The following is a 27,557-nucleotide window of genomic DNA, read 5'->3' on the forward strand; positions in this document are numbered from 1 at the left end:
ATGGGTAGAGGAAAGATCCAGATCAAAAGGATCAAAAATAACACGGCTCGACAGGTGACCTTCTGCAAGAGGAAGGGTGGGCTTCTCAAGAAAGCTTGTGAGCTTTCGATACTCTGTGATGCTGAAATTGCTTTGATCATCTTCTCTACGCGAGGACGCCTCTACGAGTATGCAAATAACAAGTAATGCACTTAATTATTTTATTTTTAAAATGTGAACACTGAACACAACACCATATTGCATCAAATGAGCCTTTAAATTTTAAATATTTTTATTTTGTTAGTTTACAAATAACTACAAGCATTAATGCCAAAAAAACCATTAAAAACATATATACTTGTATTGTTTTATGTTATTCAAACATACAAACATAATTATATTAGGAAAAAAAAGAGTAAAGTTATGTAGTATTTTGGAACTACAAGTTCTTGGTGAGTATTTGAATTTGTAGCAGTTTCCTTGTTGGTACAAGGCACTATCAGTGACACAATGACATTGAAAGGGCTTTTGCTTTAGCAGAAACTTGCATGCTAATAGAATTTGTGTTGGAAACATAAATGGGAAATCATGATTTCTAAGTTCTTCTCCTTAAAACACATTGGTCTTCTGCCTTTCCATTTTTAGACACTACAGACACACACAAGGGTAAAAAAGAACCTAGGTTGCGTGTACGGGTATGTGTGTATGCATGTACATGTATGTATGATCACCTGACGTGTGTGTTTGATCCAACAGCATGAACTCAACCATAGAAAGGTACAAGAAAGCAGTATCAGCTGATACAAACAATTTAACACCTCAAGAGATGAATGTTGATGTAAGATCTCTTTAATATATATGTTTTTTCAATTGTGACTAATATTAATATTTATATGTTTGCGGTTACAAGACGCATAGTTAATAATACTTCGACTGTGTATTTGTTATATAAACTTCTACGGATATTTTTTTAATTATGATAGAGATTAATTCGTGCTTTGGTGCATGTAGTTTTACCAGCGTGAGGCCAAGAAGCTTCGGAAGCAGATACGAGCACACCAGATCTCTAACAGGTAGTCATACACTGTGAATTTCCAACATGAGAAGAAAGAACCTTTGAACAAATTTAGCTAAACGTGTTGTGTTCATGTCACCCAACTAGTTCATGACTTGACCCACATAACCCATGTATCTTTTTTATTTTTTGAATTTGTTTTATTATTTGTATTTTATGCAAAAATTTAGAACTTAGAAGAGAAAGTGAGGAAATGTTTGTAATTAAATAGTAAATGTATGGAAGTAAAATGGAAACTTTATATAAAGTACAAAGGTAAAAAGGAAAAATAAAAATAAATTGTGTTAAATGGGTAGTGTTTGTGTCAACCCATGAACAATGAACATTCGTATTAGTATTGTGGTTTGGTTCATATATAGCACACGATTTTTTAGTTGGTGTCAATTCTTCGGTTTCATGTTGGGTTGCTGGGACCCACAGGCACGACCCCTTTATCATTAGACATAAGGTTGTTCCATTTTTGGCAGTTATGTTTTAGTATAAAGACCAAGAAGTCGTTACTTTCCCAACTATTTTCATGTTGTCTTATTTAATTTCAGGCACCTTATTGGTGAAGGATTGGATGGTTTGGACCTTAAGGGACTACACCAGCTGGAGACAAGACTTGAGAAAGCAATCTCAAAGAGCAGGTCAAAGAAGGTAGCAAACCACAACCATATTGTAACATTCATTTATATATTAACCTTAATTTTTACTAATGTTGTCATCTTGTTTGATCTATAGGATGACATGCTACGTGCAGAAACCGAATCCTGGGAGAAAAGGGTAAGTCATTAACTATCCTAAACTAGTTTAATTAATATTCCTTTCATACTCGATCTATCTTACTTTTCAACCACGGAACGTTTAATCATACTTTTCTTACTATAGAATACGCGAGTTAAATAATTTGTTTCCGAATAATTGTAGACTGCTGAGAATGAGAGGATGGAAAATCAGCAGGGGTATCGCGTAATAGAAGATTACCTTGCTAGGAGCGCCCTTCAGCTTAATATAGAGGTGCCAATGGCCGAGGCTACTCCCACCTTCACCTATCTTTAATACCAACAAGTCCCTTCATATCTGGTATTAATGATTGCACACTTGTTTTATGTAATGATTATCTCCCTATCTAATATCTATATATATATAGATATATTTCACAATTGTAATTATGTATGCTTTTCAGGTGCACTGGTACGTGCCATACATGATGGCTGGTTGAGAAACAAAGTACTAGAATAAAGTTTACTTCCGTCTATTGTTTGTTAATTTAAGGATTTCATGAAGTTTGGTTTTGGGCATTTATAACCCTAATTTAGTATGAAAACTTTGAGGTATTTGTATTGGTTTTGGGCATTTATAACCCTACGATTATGACCCAATAAATTTGACTTTCTTAATAGCATATATGTTTGTGTAGTCTTGAACTTGTGGAACCCGTCTTCACTCAAATTGACCAATTAGTTCATGTTAGTTTGTTGATAGTCTACGTCATTAATGTGTCTTATTCTGAGCTAAATATAGTAGACATAAAATTCGCAATGAGATGAAAGAGTATGGGCTTAAGTAGGGGTGCATATATATATATGCCATGTACGTGTAATGTGTAATAACGTCCTCTAAGATCAGTTTGGCTCGCGTAGTTTGAGCTCTTTTCTAATCTTGAGTTTGGCTTATTAATTTCGAGTTCTTTTGTTAAACATCAAACTCGAGGCGATCATGATTAGTTTTTAAACTCGGGCTCGACTCATTTGTTTTTTTTTAATGGTTGATTACCTATTTTTATATTTATACATGTATGACAATTTTTTTATGTATCACGGACTCACCTCCTCAAGTGGGGAGACACATCTTTACATCACGCCTTGGTACCAATAGACTATAAGCTTAAGCGACGGCAATTAATCTATATTTGAACTTCTAGCTCAATATTGGCTTATATATATATACACTGAAATTGGTTTTATATGTATATAAGCTAGTTTCATTTGTATTTCATTATACTCAATTGATATGATCAAATTAATACTTATAATTTATACACAATGATGAAAATGAAATCCTGTATTATATATAGTGATCATTATTTGTTATGCATTATTGAATGGTAAGTAAATAGAGATTAAAGAGAAGGGTATAACAGTAACTTGAAAAAGTAATATTGAATTTCAGTTTAGGGTAAGTATCAAGCCATGTTACTTTTCTGCAAAACTAACATCATGAATATTAAACTTGGTAAACGTCTTAGTCTTGGCCAGCTAGCTAGCTACACAACACAACACAACACAACATGATGAGAGTAGTGCAGATGCTTTTTTAGGGTTTTTAACATTTAAAGACCACCATACCTTCCTTCCATTTGAGAGAGTCTAGGGTGTTGTTTCTTCTTCAAAGGTACTGTTTCTTGTCTGATTATATATATATATCTTCTATTTTCTTGTAATTAATTCATGCTACCTAATTATGTAAAGAAAAAGGGTAATATATAGGTTAGGTTATTTGATCATTTTATGGAATATGTACTTGTATAGTTCCATAAACAACAGCATGGAGGATCAGTTTATTTCTGAACTTCTTCATCTGATCAGATTGGTCGTACTACAATACTGATCTAGAGAGAGAGAGACAGTTGTGTGTGTGTGTGTCTGCTTTTCTTTCTCATTTCTTAACAAAATGTTTTTGTTTTTAAATTATAAAAAAAAAACCCTAAGTTTGAAATTTCTAATCTTCATTAAAATTGGTATGTTTCTTTGATCTAACTGATCACTAGATATGGTTGTGTATCTAAAATCATTAATATTTTGTTCCTCGGTATTTTAAGAAAATTAAAAGGTTTTTTTGTTTATAAATTAAATATTCTTGATATATATTGATCAAGTAAGATATGTGAGATGTATGTTCTAAATCTACATGATCAAGTAAGATATGTGAGATGTATCTTCTAAATCTGAAGAGGTAGGTCCCAGCAGAGCCCAGTCGGACCCGCAAGACTCACCTTAAACAGGGACGTCTGCGCAGAGACCAACTGGATCCGCAGGACCAACCATGCTCAGAGACGTAACGTCCTTACGCGCAGTACGCAAGCTGGTCCCGCAGGAAATGCCTCCCAATGGTGGACTCCGCCTGTCCCCGCAGCCTCGGATACAAGCCATTAGGGAAGGCCACCCGCGCAGCATGGCTACACGCACAAGGCACTTAGCTCTCAATCGTTCAGTGTCACCTGAAGGAATGAGCCAAGCCGGGAGCAATCCCGCACAGAGGCGGGAGGGGGAATACTCCCGCCCAAATAAGCCAGTCCGTATACTGAAGGATCTTTTACTGTACCTGACGAGGTATGGGCAAAAGATCTGATCAGAGATGCGACAGCTCACTGACAGCAGCATGGCAGACAGCACGCCACAGCACTGTGACCAATAGCCGCCGCCTACCCACCAACTCCTGCCATACCACGTGCCTAGCCTGTAGTTGGCAGAAGAGGAAGAGTGCACGACACGCCTGCTCTGTGTCAGCCGCTACCTATCCACCACTCACAGGCAGGGCACGTGCATAGGTTACAGTTGGTAGCGTGTTGGGCCGGCTAAACCCCTTGGAAACCTACCTTCGGCTATAAATACCACAAATGGTATGATCATCTCATCTTATCATATCTTATCATATTATCATCATATGTACCTGATATCTGCTCTAGCAATCTCTTAATATACTTTTATATTTAAAGAGCAATCTAGTCTGATTCTCACGCCGGAGGGTGGTCACAAGGAGGAACCCCCCCCCTTCTCAGTGACGAGCTCACGGTGTCTGTTTTGCAGGTTATCAGAAGAACCATCTTCCAAGGGTCTAACCCCTCGTGGGAAACAGCTCTCCAACCCCTAGGTTACCAGTAACCTGCCCGGGGTCCGGTTAGTGTTTCTTCATTGGCGCCATCCGTGCATAAAGCTAGAACTACAATTTTCTCCAGTTTTTTCAAAACTTTATACAAAAGATGGTTAGAGAAATTCCGGTAACCACAACCCCAGCTATTGGGGGGAATACCGGCAACACAGTTTTTACAAACACTACTCCGGCTACCGAAGCCGGAGCAAGTGAAGTAAATTTTACGAACACTACCCCACTTACTAAAGCAGGGGCAAGTGCAGTAAATGACCGCCTACTGGGATCCACCGATACCCAGTTTGAAAAACGAAGACTCCCCCGCCAGACTCTCGACGAAGTCAAGGCATGGGCGGAGGCACGACAAAAGGAATTCCAGGCTGAGTTGAACGAACGCTTGCGTTCCGTGCAACAGGCCGACGAATTCGAATACTGGGAGGATGACTCGGAGGAATCCGACTCCGACGCGAACCCTCGTCATAAGGCAAAAGGGAAGCGTAAAGAAACGGAAACCCAACCGAAAAGGCATTTTGGACAAGCCTTCAAACCAAAAAGCATAGATGGAAGTCCACGAGACTTCTCTAAAACGTTCAGACCAAACGTTACAAATGCAGGAACGTCCAAATTTGCAAGGGACATTGCTGAAGCAATTGCCCCGAAAAGTGCTAAACAAATGCCTAACATAGGCACATATGACGGCCTATCTGATCCAGACGATCATTTGAACAGGTTCATAGCGGGGGCAACCGTTAGCAATTGGACGGAACCCACGTGGTGTTACATGTTCCAAATGACGCTGGTGGGGGCTGCTAGGGCTTGGTTTGATCGTTTACCGGTTAACCACATTTACGACTGGGCAGACTTCCAGCAGAAGTTTAGCCAACACTTCAGCCAGCAGCGAAAGTATACCGAGGAGCAATGGACAATCCTCAAATGCACACGGGAAGAAGATGAATCTCTGCCAAACTTCATCACTCGCTTCAACTCAAAGAAGTTAAGTTTGGGCAATATCAGCGAGGATCTTGTTCGCGCAGCCTTCATCCAGGGCGCGCAAGACCCAGAGCTTATCCGCACCCTAACGGGTAAAGATGGAATGCCATCCACATGGGATGGCATCATGACAGCAGCCAAACGCTATGCGGAAACGGAGAAGCAACTGGGTAGAGACCTTCCGCAGAACACAAACCTTTACACCCAGAGGACGAGAGAGGACAACGTCCTCACCGCCCGATTGAACAAAAAACGGAAGCAAGGCATTTGGCAGTCAAGGGTAAACTTTGACACCTCATCCGGCTTACAGCACCGATTGGGTGAAAGGGATGATGTAAAGCCGCACCGGAACTCCAGATGGACGCCACTTACCAAAAGCGTCACTGACATATTTGCTACTGAGGAGCTCCCATGGCCAAAGCCTCCAGTAATCCGGCATCGTCACGATGCTGATCGGAGCAAGTACTGTGACTATCACAGAACAAAAGGCCACAACACTGAAGAATGCATAGACGTAAAAGACATGGTCGAAACATTCGTCAGAGATGGGACGCTCGCGCACCTCGTGGCGAAATAAAAGCTAGGCAGGCGAGTGCGTATAGAACCCCAGCTGGGGAAAACACGAACCAATTCCAGCTTCAAAAACGAGACTACATGCTGCGTAAAGAACGAGATCCCGAACCAGGTGCGTATCGGCTCGATGGCACTCCCATCCCAACATGGAAGGGAGTTCAATTACACAGTTTGCATGTAATCAATTCCAATATGTAAAGAGAAGGCCAAGAGCCACTTCTAATGGAAATGATTCTCTTTAAGAATATCGAAGCTGATGATTTTACATTTATACTTTTCTGGACACTAATATGCCGGCTTTCACCGCATAATTACGTGAAGTCATTGCATGGGAAGGCGGTCCTACCCGCACGAACCCAATAACGTGACAAACCTTCACGCAGGTCAGTTGAAGGGGAAAAAGTTCAGCACCCAAAAATGAAAGTGCCGGTCTATCCGCATGAATCATTAAGGAAACTGAATAATCTGTCAACAACCGCGCGTCGAACGGTTAAAACTATCCAACACTGGTGACGACATTCACATTACGTGAAGTCGTTGCGTGGGAAGGCGGTCTTACCCGCACGAACCCAATAACGTGGCAAACCTTCACGCAGGTCAGTTGAAAGAGTTCATCCCATTAAATGAAAGTGCCGGTCCATCCGCATGAATCATGAGGAAAATGAACACTAACCTATCGACAACCGCGCGTCGAACGGTTCAAAACAAAATTCTTAAAAAGATGAGAAGAACCTACACGCAGGTCAGATAAGGGTAAAGTTCTGCCATCCTACTAAGTGCAAGTGACGGTTCTACCCGCACAATCACGAAAGAGGAAGCAAAACTTCACACCTATTATCAACCACGTTCAAAGGTTAACTTATCCTCAAAAGATGAGAAAAACCTACACGCAGGTCAGATAAGGGTAAAGTTCTGCCATCCTACTAAGTGCAAGTGACGGTTCTACCCGCACAATCACGAAAGAGGAAGCAAAACTTCACACCTATTATCAACCACGTTCAAAGGTTAACTTATCCTCAAAAGATGAGAAACCTACACGCAGGTCAGATAAGGGTAAAGTTCTGCCATCCTACTAAGTGCAAGTGACGGTTCTACCCGCACAATCACGAAAGAGGAAGCAAAACTTCACACCTATTATCAACCACGTTCAAAGGTTAACTTATCCTAAAAAAAGTAAGAAAAACCAGCACGCAGGTTAGATAAAAGTTAAAATTTAGCCATCCTACCAAGTGCAAGTGACGGTTCTACCCGCACAATCACGAAGGAGGAAGCGAAACTTTAACCCACTATCAACCACGTTCAAAGGTTCTTATTCTGAACACTTGGAAAATTGCTAATTTAAACTAAGTATGCAAGTCATAAGTTTATAAAGCAAGGAACCCAAAGAAGGAAATAACAGTCTTATACGCAAAAAGATTAATATTTCAATGATGTATTACAACAGTGGCCGGGTAACTACCCGCCTAAAAGAAATCTATACAAAGCTAAGTCTATCCTAGCGGTGGGAAGAGATCTTCAGGATCAGGCTTCAGGGCCACCTCCGCTTGGACCAGCACCGTCTGAGCGTGGCTGCCCAAGGAAAGCCTTAAGGATGTTTAGCCCATCATCAGCAGCAGCAGCCTCATTCACCTTCTCCACCACTGGATGCGGGAAGGCAGCGTACTGGTTCACAGCTTGGTCATAAGCAGCTTCAGTATTAACATTGAATAAAGGGAAGTTGGAGGGCGGAAAGCCTCTCTCAGCAAACCCTAGACCAAGCAGGAAGCCAGTCTTCTCCCCATCCTCATGAGAAGCGTTGAGGGCTGCGCTCATCGCATCGTCATAAGAGGTCTCTGAAAGGACCCGACGCGCAACCTACAAAAGAATACAAGTTAGAACATTTTCTAATTACGAGCGGAAAGCGTAAAGAAAAAGATAAAGATACCTGAGGCAACGCTTCTCGAAGCAGCCATAGGAGGGTAGCTTGACTTTCTTTGTAAGCACGTTCAGCTCCGTTTTTATCAAGGTTGGCAAGTTGAACTTCCTTGGCGGCAGCCTCTTCGACGCTTTTGAGTTTCCTTTCAGTGCGGTCAAGCACCCCCCTCTGGTCAAGGATCTCTTGCAGCTTCTTGGCATCTTCCATTGCCAAGGCGTCATGAGCATGCTGAAGAGCCTTTAATTTGCATTTAAGCTGCTCATTCTCTTCGCGAAGCGGCTCAACAACAGCTTCAGCCTTGGCAGCCCTCTCAGTTGAGTTTCGCGCAGTCTCCTTGGCCAGCCGAAGCTGTTCATTCACAGCTTGGGCAGCCTTGGAGCGGGCCTCGAGTCGCGCCTGGACTTCAACCTCGAGGGCCTTGAATGCCTTCTCCTTCTCGGCTGCGGCAGCGGCCAACTGCCGGTTCTCCTCCCGAAGAGCCCGCGCTTCAGATACATCTTTGGCGCGAGCTGCTTTTAACTTGTCGTTTTCACGACAAAGCAGCTCGACGCGGGGCTGCGTCCGGGCCTGGAGAACCCGAAGCTCATTGGTTAGCCTACCCTCTTGGTAGCTAGCCATGGCTTCCCCCAACGCACCATGAGGAGCAGCGTGGCGAGCCCAGTCCACGCACTCCACAGGGGTACGAAGGGTTGTTCCTCGGCGTATGTTCCATCTTGGAACATACACTTCATTGGAATCCGACACTGCAAAAGAAACAAAGGCAGTTAGGAAAAGATGATAAAAATATATAAGGGAAAAAGAACCCTACGTACCTGTAGGGTCAATAACAGGCCGATAGCCGCCAAACCCATCACCTGAACCTAAAGGAAATCCATCCAACAGGTCAGGCAGACGGGAAGGTGGCATAGATCGGCGGGAAACCTGGCGCATACCTGATGGTCCGGCCGTCGGTGCCGGTGGCGCAGGTATAGTGGCAGCCGCTGTGGTAGCCATGTTTGGCGCCACCTCCTCAGCAACAGTAACCGCCGGCTCCGTGAAAGATGCTGTAAAAATTGCACTCACGGCCGGCGGAGACACCTTCTCAGCTGGAACAGCCTCAGGAAGGCTGGAACCAGCGGAAGCAGGCGTAGACGCCTGGGTCGACGCCTCGGGAAGGCTGACCGAGCCTACCGTCATTGGCGGGGGAATACTTGCTCAAACTCCACCCTGGAATGCGTCAACATCCACACCTGCACAAGCAAAAGTGTTAGAAAAATTTATTTGAAACAACAAATCTAGACAAGAATTATGGGGGTACTCACGGGGTTTCTTGAGCTTGAACGCACGGACGAGCGGGGGCGAACCCGATGGAGCCGGCCTCTTGACACCGGTAACCGTCGTCGTCGCTGCCTCCCCGGAGGTAACACCTGCAGCCTCCGGAGCGGTGGTCTCCTCACCACCGGGCTTCCCCGCCACCTCTGCATTATCTGACTCCGAGTCAGATAGGACTACCCGGGTCGGCCGTAGAGGCCACCTTCTCCTTGCCCTTCCCGACGGCAGCCTTTTTCTTCTGCACCAGTGGAGGACCTTCTGCGGATTCCTCAGAAGAAGAAATGTCATGAACTCCAGCAGCAGGCACAGCATTGAGAGGTTCAGGGTAGAAGATAGGCTTACCTGGCCGTCGGTGGCTCAGGATCTCTTGGCCTGGCGGGTAAACCTCCACGAACCGACCCGCGGTCTGCTCTAAGATGGGCAACTCGTTCTCGTCCAGAGCACGAGTACCCATCCGCGCGGGACCATCTTCCTCCCGCGGGTTCAGGAGCGACTGAAGATCGTTCCCCTCTGAAATCAACAAGAAAGTTAGTAAAAATCGAAGTCAGCAAAATGAAACAAGACGTACCATAAGGGACAGAGTTCGAACCATATTCAAGGACGATCGGAACCTTATCCGCATTCGCCGCCTTCCACACCCGGCTCATCCCCAACATCACCATCGCCGACTCCGGAAAACGGAAAACCGGGGACTGGACCCGGGAAATCTTCGAGAACCATTCCGCCTCCTCGTAGTTGAGGGCGGGAAGGTTCGGAAGCGCCTGGCCATTCTTGAACTTCATGGCGATGGGGATGGCGCGAGCGGATATGAAGAAGAACTCTCTTCTCCATGAGCGAAGACTCCGCTCGGTGGTACAAATCTTTAAACCCTTGATACGGGTTGTAAGAGTGTACCACCCTTGGATGCACCTCCATGTATAGAAGGTCATCAGGCGATCAACGAGGGGCTCAAGGCCCAGTATCCGGCACACCCCACTCAAAGTGCCGGACCTTGGCAATGGCCATGGGGTGCACCTCTGTCAGGTGCACACCGTGCCTCTCTAGGACACGGTACACAAACTTTGTCAACGGAAACCTAAGGTTCCCGTAGACAAAGAATGCAGCATAAACCCCGATCTTGCCACTAGGGGCATCGTACACAGTATGGTGGGGTTCAGGAAACTCAGGCTCGAGAGACTCGAGCATGAACTTCCTGATGATATACTGGTACAGATCGACAGGAAGAGAGCACTGGCATTCGCCAGCAGTCTTCTGGTCATCAGCATCATGAGAAGACATGGTGGAAGAAAGACGAAAAGAGATTTCAGGGTAATGCTTTACTGAACAGAAAAATTCGCCGGAAATTACTTGAGAAGAAGAGATGAAAGTGGAAAGTGTGAATTGCAAATAACCCTCTCCCCCTTTATATAGTAATCGCAATTAATGCGGTGAATTTAATGCGGAGGAGAGAGAAATCAAATGTGCAATGAAACTATGACACGTGGCAAAAAGCAAGCTGGCAACAGCTGTTGAAAGGACGTGTGCCAGTAATTTCGCGGCCACGCGCCCGAAAAATCGCTCCCACGCGCCTGAAAAAGCGACTGGAATGACCATGTTCTGTCACGTCACCATAACTTCCTGCACGTCCTGACACAGTCAGAAGAAACCGTCGCACGACGTTTCAGAGGTTTATCTTTTCACCAACTCTTCGAATTTCAAAATTCAAAATTCGAAAGTATTAAAAAGTAAGCGGGAAAATACCCCTTACCCCTTGGCAAGCAAGTAACCGTAAGACGGATGCGGGTACAGTGTAAAGGCAAAACCCTTCACATACCTAGCACCCGCAGGGAATTGAAGCCAAATAAACCTTGGCAAACAAGTAACCGTAAGCCGGCTGCTGGTACAGTGTTAAGGCAAAACCCTTCACATACCTAACACCTGCAGGGAATTGAAGCCAAGAACCTTGGTGAACAAGTAACCGTAAGACGGATGCGGGTACAGTGTTAAGGCAAAACCCTTCACATACCTAGCACCCGCAGGGAATTGACGCCAGGAATACCTTGAGTAAAGTAACCGTAAGACGAGCGCAGGTACAGTGTTAAGGCAAAACCCTTCACATACCTAGCGCTCCGCTGGGAATTGAAACCAAGAAGGATCTTCTGGGCAATGCTTGCGGAAACGGAAATAGCATCCCCGCATAGCGGGAACATCGAGAACTACGTTGTTTGAAGCTCCAGGATGGAATTGGTGGTCTTAACATAATTGATCACTATGTTCAAAACTACCAAAACCTCATGGAAAATACATACAACTGGGACTCAATGCTCCTGACTTGCGAGGAGGTTACAGACCTACCCGCATCATACCCAAAGACCAAGCAGGAAACTCGGGCATTTCTGCAAGTGACAAGGACTTCCGCGGAAAGAATCCCCATGGAAAACCTTACAAAACCCTTTTCAAAACCCTTTGCTCAAGTCCAAAAGTTCACCTCACTTCATTAAACACTCATGAGAAGAACATTGGACTGGGGGGACTTGAAGAGGTAGGTCCCAGCAGAGCCCAGTCGGACCCGCAAGACTCACCTTAAACAGGGACGTCTGCGCAGAGACCAACTGGATCCGCAGGACCAACCATGCTCAGAGACGTAACGTCCTTACGCGCAGTACGCAAGCTGGTCCCGCAGGAAATGCCTCCCAATGGTGAAGGACTCCGCCTGTCCCCGCAGCCTCGGATACAAGCCATTAGGGAAGGCCACCCGCGCAGCATGGCTACACGCACAAGGCACTTAGCTCTCAATCGTTCAGTGTCACCTGAAGGAATGAGCCAAGCCGGGAGCAATCCCGCACAGAGGCGGGAGGGGGAATACTCCCGCCCAAATAAGCCAGTCCGTATACTGAAGGATCTTTTACTGTACCTGACGAGGTATGGGCAAAAGATCTGATCAGAGATGCGACAGCTCACTGACAGCAGCATGGCAGACAGCACGCCACAGCACTGTGACCAATAGCCGCCGCCTACCCACCAACTCCTGCCATACCACGTGCCTAGCCTGTAGTTGGCAGAAGAGGAAGAGTGCACGACACGCCTGCTCTGTGTCAGCCGCTACCTATCCACCACTCACAGGCAGGGCACGTGCATAGGTTACAGTTGGTAGCGTGTTGGGCCGGCTAAACCCCTTGGAAACCTACCTTCGGCTATAAATACCACAAATGGTATGATCATCTCATCTTATCATATCTTATCATATTATCATCATATGTACCTGATATCTGCTCTAGCAATCTCTTAATATACTTTTATATTTAAAGAGCAATCTAGTCTGATTCTCACGCCGGAGGGTGGTCACAAGGAGGAACCCCCCCCTTCTCAGTGACGAGCTCACGGTGTCTGTTTTGCAGGTTATCAGAAGAACCATCTTCCAAGGGTCTAACCCCTCGTGGGAAACAGCTCTCCAACCCCTAGGTTACCAGTAACCTGCCCGGGGTCCGGTTAGTGTTTCTTCAGTTAGGTTATTTGATCATTTTATGGAATATGTACTTGTATAGTTCCATAAACAACAGCATGGAGGATCAGTTTATTTCTGAACTTCTTCATCTGATCAGATTGGTCGTACTACAATACTGATCTAGAGAGAGAGAGACAGTTGTGTGTGTGTGTGTCTGCTTTTCTTTCTCATTTCTTAACAAAATGTTTTTGTTTTTAAATTATAAAAAAAAACCCTAAGTTTGAAATTTCTAATCTTCATTAAAATTGGTATGTTTCTTTGATCTAACTGATCACTAGATATGGTTGTGTATCTAAAATCATTAATATTTTGTTCCTCGGTATTTTAAGAAAATTAAAAGGTTTTTTTGTTTATAAATTAAATATTCTTGATATATATTGATCAAGTAAGATATGTGAGATGTATGTTCTAAATCTACATGGTTTTGTCGATTTTGTTTTCCTTATTAACTAACATCGTCGATCGATGAGAATCTTGAATTTTAAAAAAATGAGAATATTTCTTGTCTCTTAGTTCTAATTAACAAAATATCTTGTTTTTAAATGTAAAGGGAAACACCAAGTTTAAGTTTGCAATTTCTTATCTTTATAAAGAATGGTATATATGTTTTTCTTTAATCTAATTGATTACTTGATGTTGTTGTGTATAAAATCACATGTGTTTCATTTTGTTCTAGAGGATTTTAAGATAATAAAAGCTCTTTTTGTTTGTTTAATCATGATATGTGTTTGGATCAGCTTAGATTTCTGGTGTGTATTCTAAATTTGATTTGTGGATTGTTAATACTCTCATGATGTATATTTTCTATGAGAACATTTAAAATTCAGGAAAAAAAAAGTTGAGAGTATTAATTTCTATTGTATTGTGTGAAAAAATAACAGGAAAACTAAAAGATGGGTAGAGGAAAGATAAAGATCAGAAGGATCGAAAACAACATGGCTCGACAGGTCACATTCTGCAAGAGGAGGGGTGGGCTTCTCAAGAAAGCTTTTGTGCTTTCGGTTCTCTGTGATGCTGAAATTGCTTTGATCGTGTTCTCTGCGCGCGGACGCCTCTACGAATATGCAAGTAACAAGTAATGTGCTTAATTATTTTATTTTATAAAATGTAAACATAATACCATACACACACCAAATGAGCTTCTTTAGAATATTTTTCAAGGAACATAATTAGAAAAGAAAAAAAAAAGTAAAACTATGTAGTATTTTTGGAACTACAAGTTCTTGGTAAGTGTTTGAATTTGTAATATATAGTTTCCTTGTTGGTACAAGGCCACTATCAGTGCCACAGTGATACTCAAGTCCTTTTGCTTTTGCAAAACCTTGCATGTTAGACTATGGGGTGTGGGGGTTTCAGTGGGGCTCCAGCAGAGCCAAGAACCAATAATATTATGACGTGTGACAGAGAGAAACTGGATAAGGGGGGTGTTGGAGCCTCTGGTGGAGCCCCTGGCCCCTGGTGTGGAGGGGCTCCAGCAGGGGCTCCAGTGAAATTTTTTTTTTATTTTTTTTATAAATATATTCAAACATATTATTAAAAAAACACATAAATTATTAAAAAAACACACATTAAAAAAAACACATTGATATCTAAAAATAAAATAAAAATTAAAGTACTAAAAATAAACATTCTTCTTATTCTTCAGCTTGGACTTCTTCGATCAACCTCTTTCGGATACGTTCCTTTTGCTTTTCCATTAGCATTTGATCGACCGGATGGAGGTTACTGAAGTCTCTAGTAAGAAAGTCCAAATCTCTCATTCGAGTTTTTTTCTTTTTGTCATAAGAGACCACCTCCATGGTTTTGTTGAATTTATTGAGGGATTCAACAAGATTGGCGATGTTTACGGCTTCCCCCTCAGCCGGTTTTTTCCCCTTGGCGTCCCTTCCCAATGGCCGTCTCCTCGGTGGTGAAGACGTTTCCTCCTCCGCAATGTTTAGGTCAAATCTAACGCGGCAATCCGACCCGGTTGAAGTGCTATACGCTCCAGGCGAACTAGTTTTAGTCCGTTTCGGCCCTACTTCCGCATCAAAGTCCGGCGCCACCAGCTCAACCCACTTGGAACACTTTTTCAACCTGTCCCACAACTTTAAATCATCCCACGTCTTCACCACCCCATACCTCCGCAAACACTCCTACTTCCACTCTTCGACCGTGAAATTGTAAACCGCCAAATCATCACTGCCACTTGGTCTCATACGACCGCTGTTCCTGTTGAAAAGATTAGTAAACAAGCCGACAAATTTTCTGATTTCGGACCACCGACCCGAAATCATATCGGCGTTCCGCTCTATACTCCCAACGAGCATGTGGAACGTCTCCCTAACCTTTGTCCAAAAATCTTTCTCTGTTGGTAGTCGGCTGCAAAATGAATAAATAAATTAGATTTTCATTTAACTTTTTTATTAAAAATCTAAAATAAAAACGTTAAAACAATTACTGCAATGCCGATCCTCAGAAATGACTATCCAAGCCCGACACAAGGCTTCCTTCTCATCCGATGACCACGGAGTGGTTTTCCGTTTCGTCGTCCGAGCCGGTTCCGACCCGTCCGTTGCAACTGGTTTTTTCCGGTGGACGCGTCTTTTTGGTTCCGGAGCTTCACCTTGTGATTCTTGTGTCTCCGGAACAACAAAGTTAGGAGACGGTTGTGTGTTGGATGGTTGAAAGCCGGATGATTCTTGTGGCTCCGAATAAAACATCGGTTGGTGCGGTGAGAAACCCATAAACGTGTTCAATGAATCGTCAAGATAATCTGAATCAAGGTTTGGGAACCAATTTCCAGCCATTTTTTTAAAAAAAGTTGAGAAGATGAATTGATTTTGGGTGAAGGTTTGAAGTTTTGGTATAAAAATGGGTGAAATGGAGTATAGTTTATATAGAAAATATTTTTTTGTTTTGTTTTTTTCGGCTGGTCAAAAGGCCCAACGGGTGAAAAACCCTCAAAAATTGTGCCCTCCTCTCTCTCTTCTCCCGCTACCATGCTCACGGCTCTCTCTAGCGCCCCTGGTGGTATTGTATTAGCGCCTGGGGGCGCGAGGGGAGGGGCTCTAACGCCCCCTTTGAAGCCCCCACACCCCTCAGTCTTAATAGAATTTTGTGTGTTGGAAACATAAATGGAAATTATTGTTTCTGATCATTTCTTCTCCTTAAAACAAAATGGTTTTCTGTCTTTCAGTTTTTGGACACCTATAGGGTACAAAGATATCTAGCTTGTAGTGTGTATGCGTGTAAAGGTGTACACATGCATATATGTTTGTAGTTATGTATGTATGTACTAACTTGTACTGTGTATTTGATCTAAAAGCATGGCATCAACCATAGAGAGGTACAGGAAGACAATGTCAGTTGAATTAAACATTTCAACGCCTCAAGAGGATAAGGAGGAAGTAAGAACTTCAATATATTATGAGCTCTTTAATTTAATATTGTGACAAATATTAATTATTAATATTATTATTTATATACATGTAGAACTATTAAAATCCACAACTGTGCATACATTTGTTCTATAAGGAACCATGCAAGTTTTTCATTCTAACAGAGATTAGTTCATGTCTAGCGCATGCAGGTTTATGAGAAGGAGGCCAAGAAGCTTCGCAAGCAGATACGAGTGTGCCAGAATTCTAACAGGTAAACAATCTAACACGAAGTTCACAGGTTCGATCGAGTCTAATGATCCGTGAATATGTTTAGCTAAACATGTCGTGCATGTTCATGTCACTCAGCGGGCTCATAGATGGCAAACCCATGAATAATTTTCAAGGGCGTCCGAAATTTTATAGGGTTGATTGTATACCACTAAATATTAATTTTTCGATTTGGATTGGATCGGATCACATAATAGAAGGATAAACCAAGTTTTCACGTTCACTTTTATTTTGAAAAATCGTTCTATTACAGTTTTTAAAAATTATGCCTTTTTATGAATGGTTTTTTAAAACCCGAATTTCTGGTTTTGGTTTGTTTTGAGCCCAAAATCGACCCACACACACTCCTACAACCTGTGACAGTAGGCGTCTTGGCAGAACCTTCTATTGAGCTTTTAGTTTAAAAAATCGACATACTTGCGTCGATTTGGGTTAGACGTCGGGGGTGTTTCATGACAATATCCGTGCATGTCTGGGTTCATATATCTGACACGATTTTCAAGCTCGTGTTGAATTGGACCCGCAAACACAACCCGTTAACTTCTTCTAGAATTTAACAAAGAAACATGAACATTAAATATATTAATATAATAATGAATTATTTTCAGGAACCTGAAGGGTGAAGGATTGGATAGTTTGGACCTTACAGAACTGGACCAGCTGGAGATGAGACTTGAGAAAGCAATCTCAAAGATCAGGCAAAAGATGGTATAACCAGCTAATCAAGCATATTATAAAACTCATTAACATAAATAACCTTAATTTGTACACATCTTGTTTGACCAATTACAGGCTGACAAGATACTTGCTGATATCAAAACCACAGAGGAAAGGGTAAGTCTTAATTATTCTTAACCAGCTTATACATATCCTTTTGGTAAGCATGTTGTTTTCACATGACCTAGATGTCAGGTAATGATTTGCACGTCAGGCCTACGTTGGCCTGACATGCATGAGCCTCGTGAACCCATTGGCGAACCTAGCTTTTGGAGATGCGCAGTAGGTGCACCATAAGTTTTTTAGTCTCAAACACCTCGATTAATTAGGTTATTCGGTCCTATTTAAAAAATTAAATTGGATAGAGCCAATTTATAAAACTTATTCTCAAACCATTTTATTTTACTACCTAGTTGCTTATTTGCTAGTTGTTAGATAATTACTGATTAGTGGATTAAGTTATCTGAATTATTATCTTGATTGTTTGAATGTTACTATGTGTGATATATAGCTTGTAAATCAATACTAGTTTATGAATTGATTTTTATATTATCGAAATTTGTTTTATTTGTGGCCTATCCTAACCCAACCCGAACCGGACTAAAATTTTCAAATATTTAGCTATAGAAAATGTCTGGCCTCAAAAAATAGCCCCTTTGTTCCTTTTCGGATTAGATCTATCTAACTTTCTCTTCAATTGTAACAGAATATTAAGCATGAATGTGACAACAAAGTCCTTCACTCCAAGGTAAGATGTGTTTTGGTTATACTTAACAAATTTAAAAGTACACGGAAAACACCACACTACTACAAAAAGGTGTAATTTCTGTTGGGTTTCTATGGATAATATATACTTAGTTAACCATTTAACTAGTCACAATTAAGGCGGAAGCGTGATATTTACAAACTAAACATATCTATCCATATGTATATATATATATATATATATTACAAGTTTATATGATATGTGTTCATGAACAACCTAGTTTATTCATGTCATAAGATTACCAAAAATCTATATGTTAGAAACTCGAGGCAAGGATCAAGTAATACGGAAAAACTAAACTATCAAAGCTTGTAAAACTTACATTCTTAAACCTTTAAGAGATGTAGTTGATGGTTGAAGAAGATGATGATGTTGATGCTAGACTTTCAAAGGAAAATCCTCAAACGGAATATACCCCGAGCCTCCAACACACACCGAGCTATGTTAGGGAACTTGAACACCAAAAACCGAGACCCGAGCCTCTTCCTTTTTGTCTTGGCCGAAAACAAGAAGAAAGAAAAGAAAGAGTTGTTTGGTTTTTGGTTACTTGAAAGTTACTTATGATCTTGATCTTTTTCTTTTTATCATCACTCCATCAAATCCAAACATGATGTTAGGTATTTTGGTCACTTAACCCATACCAAATGCATGACAAGATATTGACCAAAATCATGGGGTGTGGGGCCCACCCAAAACCGGCCCCAAATATATTTATATATATATTTTTTTTTATTTATTTTATACTTTATAAAATATATAAACACCCCATCTTTTATAAACCATTTTATAAAAGAACACATAGTTAAATAATCATTCCAATAATAATTATTTGAATAAATAAATTAACCAATTAATTTATTTAACACTTTCAAGTAAGTATTCAGAAACCCGATTTTCTGAATGTATCGTGTTCTGTATTTGTCTCATAGATCTTATCTTAACAAATACATAATTGGTGTGTGTCTAACTCGTTATTGGGTATGACCCGAATTGGATCAAACACAACTAGCCACATTAACCTAATTATGTGTCTCGGGCATATGGTTTTCCAACAATCTCCCACTTGCACGTGACTCATAAGAAGTTAATGCTAATGGTGAATACCGCCTAACGACAGGTCACCACCCCTAGTGTGTTTGACTAAGTGACATTCAATAACATCATCCCCTTCAAGTCCATACTTGATATGATATAGGTAAGTCTTATCATTATATCCCTTTGTTGCTAGATGTCCTGTCAAATCGAAGAGACACAGAGTGATCATTCTCTCAATGATTTAACTTAACAGGCCTTAGACATCTAAACTCTCAACACATAAGAGGAACAAATTCCATCTTGACTGCATACATCCTCGTTGACATCTCATATGATATCTGAGCTCTTTCTTACACGTCATCGTGTTACTGAAATAACAAAGAAGAGAGTCAAGATATCAGACTTGATGAAAAACCAGATCCGATATGCATCTCAGGTCAAAGGACACAATGATACTCGCCTTTACTCAAGGATCACTTATGATCAGTTGCACTAACTCCATGCAGTGATCCTTGAGAGCGGATCATTTCCAATATTTGTATCCCACAAATATCTATGAACCTTGGTGGCAAACCTATGCCCTATATTCATCACATGAATATCAACCAATCCGGGTTCATAATAGTCTTAACTTCATACTTGTTCCCACAAGTATGATCGACTACGGACGTTTAGAACAACATAAGTCATTCATGGATTAAACATGCAAATATAGAACATAACTCATTGAATAATTAAAACATAATTAATTTTCATGAGATACCCATTACATTCGTTCTTATACAAACACTAAATACAGATTAAATCCACTCACTAGAATACCGAAGTCCTAATGCACAAACATGACCCTCATGCTTTGGCCTATCGAGGAGCTTCGTGAGTGGGTCCGCAATATTTTGATCGGTATGAACTTTATGAATACATATCTTTCTCTTTTCAACTTCATCCCTTATGTAGTTGAATCTGCGCTCAATGTGCCTCGTTTTCTGATGAGCACGAGGCTCCTTGATCTGTGCAATAGCACCTTCATTGTCACAGAATATCTCTAGGGGCTCCTGAATGGTAGAGATAATCCCTAGATCCATGATGAACTTTTTCATCCATGCAGCCTCTTGGGCTGCCATTGAAGCGGCGATGTACTCAGATTCTGTAGTGGATAACGCGACAACATCCTGCTTCGAACTCTTCCAAGAAACAGCGCCTCCATTCAAAATGAAGACATATCCCGACTGTGACCGAGAATCATCTCGGTCAGTTTGGAAACTCGCATCCACGTAACCCTTTACGACGAGTTCCTCCTCACCAGACCCATATATTAAAAACATATCCTTAGTCCTTCTAAGGTATTTTAATATATTCTTGACAGCCATCCAATGACTGTCACCTGGGTTGTGCTGGTATCTACTCGTTATGCTTAAAGCATACGAGACGTCCGGTCTAGTGCACATCATTGCATACATAATAAATCCTATTGCCGAAGCATAAGGAACATGCTTCATCCTATCCTGCTCTTCCTTAGAGCTAGGACTTTGGGATGAGCTTAACACGGTTCCTCTAGGAATAGGTACCAAACCTTTCTTAGAGTTTTCCATCCTGAACCTTTTCAGGATTTTATCAATGTATGCACTTTGATTGAGTCCGATCAATTTCCTTTGTCTATCCCTATAGACCTTTATTCCCAAGATATATGTCGCTTCTCCAAGATCCTTAATTGAGAAACGACTACTTAACCACGCTTTAACGCTTTCCATACTTGGTATATCATTTCCAAATAAAAGTATATCATCGACATACAAAATAAGGAACATGACTATACTCCCACTAGCCCATTTATACACACACGCCTCATCACCGTTTTGGACGAAACCAAACGCTTTGATTTCTTCATTAAAACGATGATTCCACATCCGTGATGCTTGTTTCAACCCGTAGATTGATTTCCTTAACTTACATACTTTATCAGGATTAGATGGATCGACAAAACCTTCAGGTTGAACCATATGGACATCTTCCTCAAGATATCCATTAAGAAAAGCGGTCTTGACATCCATTTGCCATATCTCATAATCAAAATGAGCTGCAATGGCAAATAATATCCTGATCGACTTAAGCATCGCGACCGGCGAGAAGGTTTCATCATAATCAATCCCTTGAGTTTGTGTGAAACCTTTTGCTACAAGTCGTGCTTTGTAAGTATCTAGATTTCCATGCATATCGGTCTTCTTCTTGAAGACCCACTTACATCCAACCAGTTTGGAGTTAAGTGGACGATCAACCAATTCCCAAACTTGGTTATCGTGCATGGATTGCATCTCGGCGCTCATGGCTTAAAGCCACTTGTCACAATCAGGTTGTGACATAGCATCTTTGTAGGAGATCGGTTCATCCGAATCGACCAAGTAGCAATCATCCACGAGAAATCCATATTTCTTGGGAGGTCGACTAATCCTACTAGATCTGCGAGCAACGTGTGTATGATCAACCATTTGATCACTTTCAACATCCTCGTGTTGAAAACTAGTATCGACCAACTGTGTATCATCCAGTGATTCTTGAACCTCTTCAAGTTCCACTCTCTTTTCACTAGGTCCTTCCATAAGGAACTTAGTTTCTAAGAAGTATCCTTTGCGTGAAACAAACACCTTTTGTTCACTAGGATCATAGAATATATATCCTATATCATCCTTTGGGTATCCTATGAAGATACACCTGATGGATCGAGCCTCAAGCTTATTTGGGGTGTCACGTTTAACATAAACTATGCATCCCCATACCCTTAAATATGAAAAGGATGGAACCTTTCCATGCCACACTTCATAGGGTATTCGATCCACCTTTTTGGTCGGGGCCATATTCAAAATACGAGCCGCTGTAAGTAGCGCATATCCCCAAAATGATGGTGGTAGTGAGCTTCGTGCCATCATTGATCGAACCATGTCCAACAGTGTTCGATTCCTCCTCTCGGATACTCCGTTATGTTGAGGAGTACCAGGAGGAGTGAGCTGTGAAATAATTCCACAATCTCTAAGATGACTTTGAAAAGCATCACTTAGGTATTCGCCTCCTCTATCGGAGCGGAGTACCTTGATTGTTCGGTCGAGCTGATTTTGTACTTCATTTTGAAATTCCTTGAACATTTCAAAGGCTTCATGTTTGTGTTTCATTAGATACACATACCCATATCGACTAAAATCGTCGGTAAAGGTAATGAAGTACCTTTCACTATTCCTACTAGTGGGCTTGAGAGGTCCGCATACATCCGTATGTATGATACCTAACAAGTCCTTAGCCCTTTCATTTGTACCTTTAAAAGGTTCTTTGGTCATCTTGCCTTGAATACAAGATTCACACTCATCAAACGAACCTAACTCATTTGTTTTCAAAAGACCATTCTTTTGGAGAGTTTTTACACGATTCTTGTTTATGTGTCCAAGACGACAATGCCAAATGTAGGAATCACTCAAATCCTTTTTGAGTCTTTTAGTGGAAGTTTGATATAATGAGCTATTTAAGGTATTGTCATGAACCAATTCATAAATACCGTTGTTTGGTACAGCTTTAAAATAAAAGATACCATTAGATGATACATGCATTTCTGAGTTTACAAATTTAAAGTCAAAGTTACATTGTCTAAGAAGGTGCACAGAAATAATGTTCCTAGTCAAACTAGGAGCATACAAAACATTTCTCAAAACAACTTCCAAACCACTTGGAAGCGATAAAGTGAAGTCTCCTCTAGCGACCACGTGCACCCTTGCACCGTTGCCCATGAAAAGACTCACTTCGCCCTTCTTCAAGTCTTCATTCCTTTTGAACCCCTGCAACCAATTGCAAATATGAGTTCCACATCCGGTATCCAATACCCATGTGTTAGAAGAAATAAGATTTAGCTCAATATTAATCATAAAGACATTACCCGAGGCATGCCCCGCATTCCTCTTGTCTCTTAGCTCCTTTAGGTAGACCGGGCAATTGCGTTTCCAATGTCCGGTTTCCCCACAACCAAAACAAGGATCATCCTTATGACCCTTCGGTTCCATAACCTTTTGTTTCTTTGCCATAACCGGTGATTTGCCCTTACCCTTAAGATGCACAGGAGGACCCTTTCTTTTTGCTACCTTAGCCTTAGGATTGGGTTGAGATCGATTCTTGGATCTACCTTCATTGATCGCAAACATGGGTAAAACCCTTTTACCCATGCTCGCCTCGGCTGTTTTAAGCATTGAGTGAAGTTCTCCAATGTTTTTGTCCCACCCGTTCATGTTATAATTTAACACGAAAGTGTCGAACCTTTTCGACAAAGAGTTAAGGATCAAATCCGTAGCTAACTCTTTTGAGATGGGACAATTGAGCTTGGCGAGGCGATCAATGTAACTTTTCATCTTAAGCACATAAGTTGAAACTGGTTGATTATCATCCATTCTACATGCATGCAAGGCTCGAACCGTTTCGAACCTTTCAACTCTTGATTGCTTAAGGAACATTTCCTTAAGTTGAGTAATCATGTCGTACGCATTATGGTTTTCGAAATCCTTTTGGATTTCGGGAACCATAGTCGCCAACATGAGGCATGACACTTGAATGGAATCTTCCGTGTGTTGGACCCAATTCATATATTCGACCTCACTTCCCTCTTCCGGTTCATTGGGGATAGGTGTTTCCAAAACATGATATAATTTTTCTTGTTTTAGAACAATCCTTAAATTTCGGAACCAATCCGAAAAGTTATTGTGGTTAAGACGGTCTTTAGCGAGAATAGATCGGAGAGATACATTTTGGACGTTAGGGATTATGTTGTCATCGATGTGTGCGGCCATCTGCAGAATTTTAATTAAGTTCATTTTAGTGTTTTACCTTTTTAATTATTAATACCCTTTTATATATACCAAATATAATTAATAATTAAAATCTAGAATCCAACGATAAACCCGACCTCCGGTTAGGTGACCTTTTTCCCATTGTCGGTTTATCAAGGTAGTTATTCATAACAATTGCAAACCCTTTTGCAACTTCTAGAGTTTATGGGACCGGTTCGAAATCATATTTCGTGTCGGCATGTTTATCCCATCAACACCTATTAGACCCCATGCTTGGGTGACCCTCTTCACATGGTTCTAATTTAAGTCGTCCTACTTGTATCAACTTGTAATATTAACATATAAACGGTTAGGTGACCTTTTTCCCATTTATATGCCAATATTACCTCAACATATTAATTTACTCTACGCGGTTAGGTGACCTTTTTCCCACTAAGAGCTTACTAATATGTTAAGCGTTAATACAAAAGGATGGTGTTTAACCTTTTATCCTTAATTTTAAAAGGGATTTTTAGTTTTAATAATTCTAGTTATAAAACTTTAAATCATGTTCTAACATGCATTTAGTAACATGATTATTTTGGAACCATTTTCAAAATTCTATTTATAATAAAACCATTTTATTATGGGCGTGAGACGGCTAGTTAATAAATCCATTTTATTAAACTACGTGTCACGTAATTACCGATAATTATTAGAACCCGTTTTATGCTTTGTTAATTAATTCTATGTGACGAAGTTGATATCCTAATATCTAACAACCACACAATCAAGCAATCAATTAACAAGCATACATAATTATACTAGACACGAGCCACTAAGTTAGACCACACTTGTTAGCCGAAACAAGTGTGTGTCTTAGGTCCAATCCTAAGGGACACATGACACATGGATGTTGTAGCTCCCACTCGATCCCGCATCCAAATGCTTCGAGCATCTTCTTCAACCCCGTTGTGATCCATTGGGCTTGAACTTGGGCCTTAGCTTCCATAAGCTTCCATTTGGGCTCATTGGGTGGGCTTAGGTCCATTTGGGCTTGAATCCCTTTAAATGGGCTTGTGAGAACCCATTATCACCATACCCGGCCCAATAAGGCCCAAACTTCCAATTTTGCAATCTTCTTTAAATTACATAACAAATGTCCTAATACATTTTTTCTATAAATAAAGATATTACAAATAAACTATTTATTACATACCCATATGAATAAATAATTACAAATTGCCCCTAATTAATTATTACAAACCGAAACTTTGAATAATTAATAACAATCACAACAAACATCCATTTGGTCTACGGCTCGGTCTAGTTTTAACAAACATAACCCGATATGTCTTAGGAACCCGTTCCAAAACCCCTTGACCTTATCGGGCCTAGCCCAACCCATTTGGGCTTGACCCAATAACTTGATTATGGGCTTCGGCCCACATGTGCAAAACACATGGGCTTCGGCCCATTAAAAAGTCTAATGGGCTTCGGCCCATTTAACCAAAATGGGCTTCGGCCCATTTAACTTTCTTCCCTCCTTTATTTTTCTTCTCGGTTAACCCATTAACCTAAAGAGTGGGCTTCGGCCCAATCACATCCGAATTGGGCTTCGGCCCATGAACTCGGTTTTATATATTTTTTTTTTTTTTTTTTTTTGATCAAAGCCAAAAATAATAACAAGATTAAATACAAAAAATCATGCATGTTTATTTTTGTATAGAATCTTTCAAGGGGAAAAATATAAAACCGAAAACCCGAAGCTTAGTTTCCCGTATCCCGGCTCTTGATGCCATTGTTGGGTTTCTATGGATAATATATACTTAGTTAACCATTTAACTAGTCACAATTAAGGCGGAAGCGTGATATTTACAAACTAAACATATCTATCCATATGTATATATATATATATATATATATATTACAAGTTTATATGATATGTGTTCATGAACAACCTAGTTTATTCATGTCATAAGATTACCAATAATCTATATGTTAGAACCCGAGGCAAGGATCAAGTAATACGGAAAAACTAAACTATCAAAGCTTGTAAAACTTACATTCTTAAACCTTTAAGAGATGTAGTTGATGGTTGAAGAAGATGATGATGTTGATGCTAGACTTTCAAAGGAAAATCCTCAAACGGAATATACCCCGAGCCTCCAACACACACCGAGCTATGTTAGGGAACTTGAACACCAAAAACCGAGACCCGAGCCTCTCCTTTTTGTCTTGGCCGAAAACCAAGAAGAAAGAAAAGAAAGAGTTGTTTGGTTTTTGGTTACTTGAAAGTTACTTATGATCTTGATCTTTTTCTTTTTATCATCACTCCATCAAATCCAAACATGATGTTAGGTATTTTGGTCACTTAACCCATACCAAATGCATGACAAGATATTGACCAAAATCATGGGGTGTGGGGCCCACCCAAAACCGGCCCCAAATATATTTATATTTTTTTTTTTTTTTATTTATTTTATACTTTATAAAATATATAAACACCCCATCTTTTATAAACCATTTTATAAAAGAACACATAGTTAAATAATCATTCCAATAATAATTATTTGAATAAATAATTAACCAATAATTTATTTAACACTTTCAAGTAAGTATTCAGAAACCCGATTTTCTGAATGTATCGTGTTCTGTATTTGTCTCATAGAATCTTATCTTAACAAATACATAATTGGTGTGTGTCTAACTCGTTATTGGGTATGACCCGACTTGGATCAAACACAACTAGCCACATTAACCTAATTATGTGTCTCGGGCATATGGTTTTCCAACAATTTCCATTGCAAATATTTTACAGTTGCAAATAATTTGTAGATTCATGAGATTGAGAAGGTGATAGCTGATAAGGGATATCGTGCAATAGAAGAATACCTTGCTAGGAACGGCCTTCAGCTTAATATAGGGGTGCCGTTAGAGGGCGCCCTTACCTTCACTCCTAACACTACCTTCATTTCCAACAAGTCTCTTCAATTAACATCCGGTAAATATTACGTTTTGTAATAATTCTTACCCAATATATAGATTTTACACTTATAACTTTGTACTTTCTATAGGTGAACATGTGCCATGCATCCATGATGGCTGATTGACAAAAGGCGTACTAGAAATCTAGAATAATGTTTACTTGGATCTATGTAGTTTGTTATTTTGGGGTTATTTAGCCTTTAGTGTTAATATTGGTTTTAAGAATTTATAACCCTTATTTAGTATGAAACTTTTTGTGTGTGTAAAGATATTAACTATGATTATGACTCTAATTTTGACTTTTTTAGCATAACTGTGTAATCTGTTAACTCATGTGATCACAAGCAAATGAAACCCGTCTTCATCTCAAACCGAGCAACTTGTAGTTGTGAAATGAAGTTCGTGTCGACGTAGTTTTTTATATAA

General features: G+C 40.7%; 1 protein-coding gene across 1 annotated transcript; it reads left to right on the top strand.

Annotated features, from left to right (window-relative positions):
• Positions 1-27,252, top strand: LOC143555948 (agamous-like MADS-box protein AGL11). The gene is made up of 7 exons (XM_077045406.1): positions 1-182; positions 736-817; positions 16,751-16,812; positions 17,438-17,537; positions 17,622-17,663; positions 26,982-27,147; positions 27,221-27,252. Exons 1-7 carry the CDS (start codon positions 1-3, stop codon positions 27,250-27,252), a joined length of 666 nt encoding a protein of 221 aa, XP_076901521.1.
• Positions 27,253-27,557: the final 305 nt, after the last annotated feature.

Source organism: Bidens hawaiensis, unplaced genomic scaffold (assembly GCF_021521415.1).
Source record: "Bidens hawaiensis isolate Kalapana, Puna unplaced genomic scaffold, B.hawaiensis_p1.1 tig00018419_1, whole genome shotgun sequence".
Lineage (NCBI taxonomy): Eukaryota > Viridiplantae > Streptophyta > Magnoliopsida > Asterales > Asteraceae > Bidens > Bidens hawaiensis.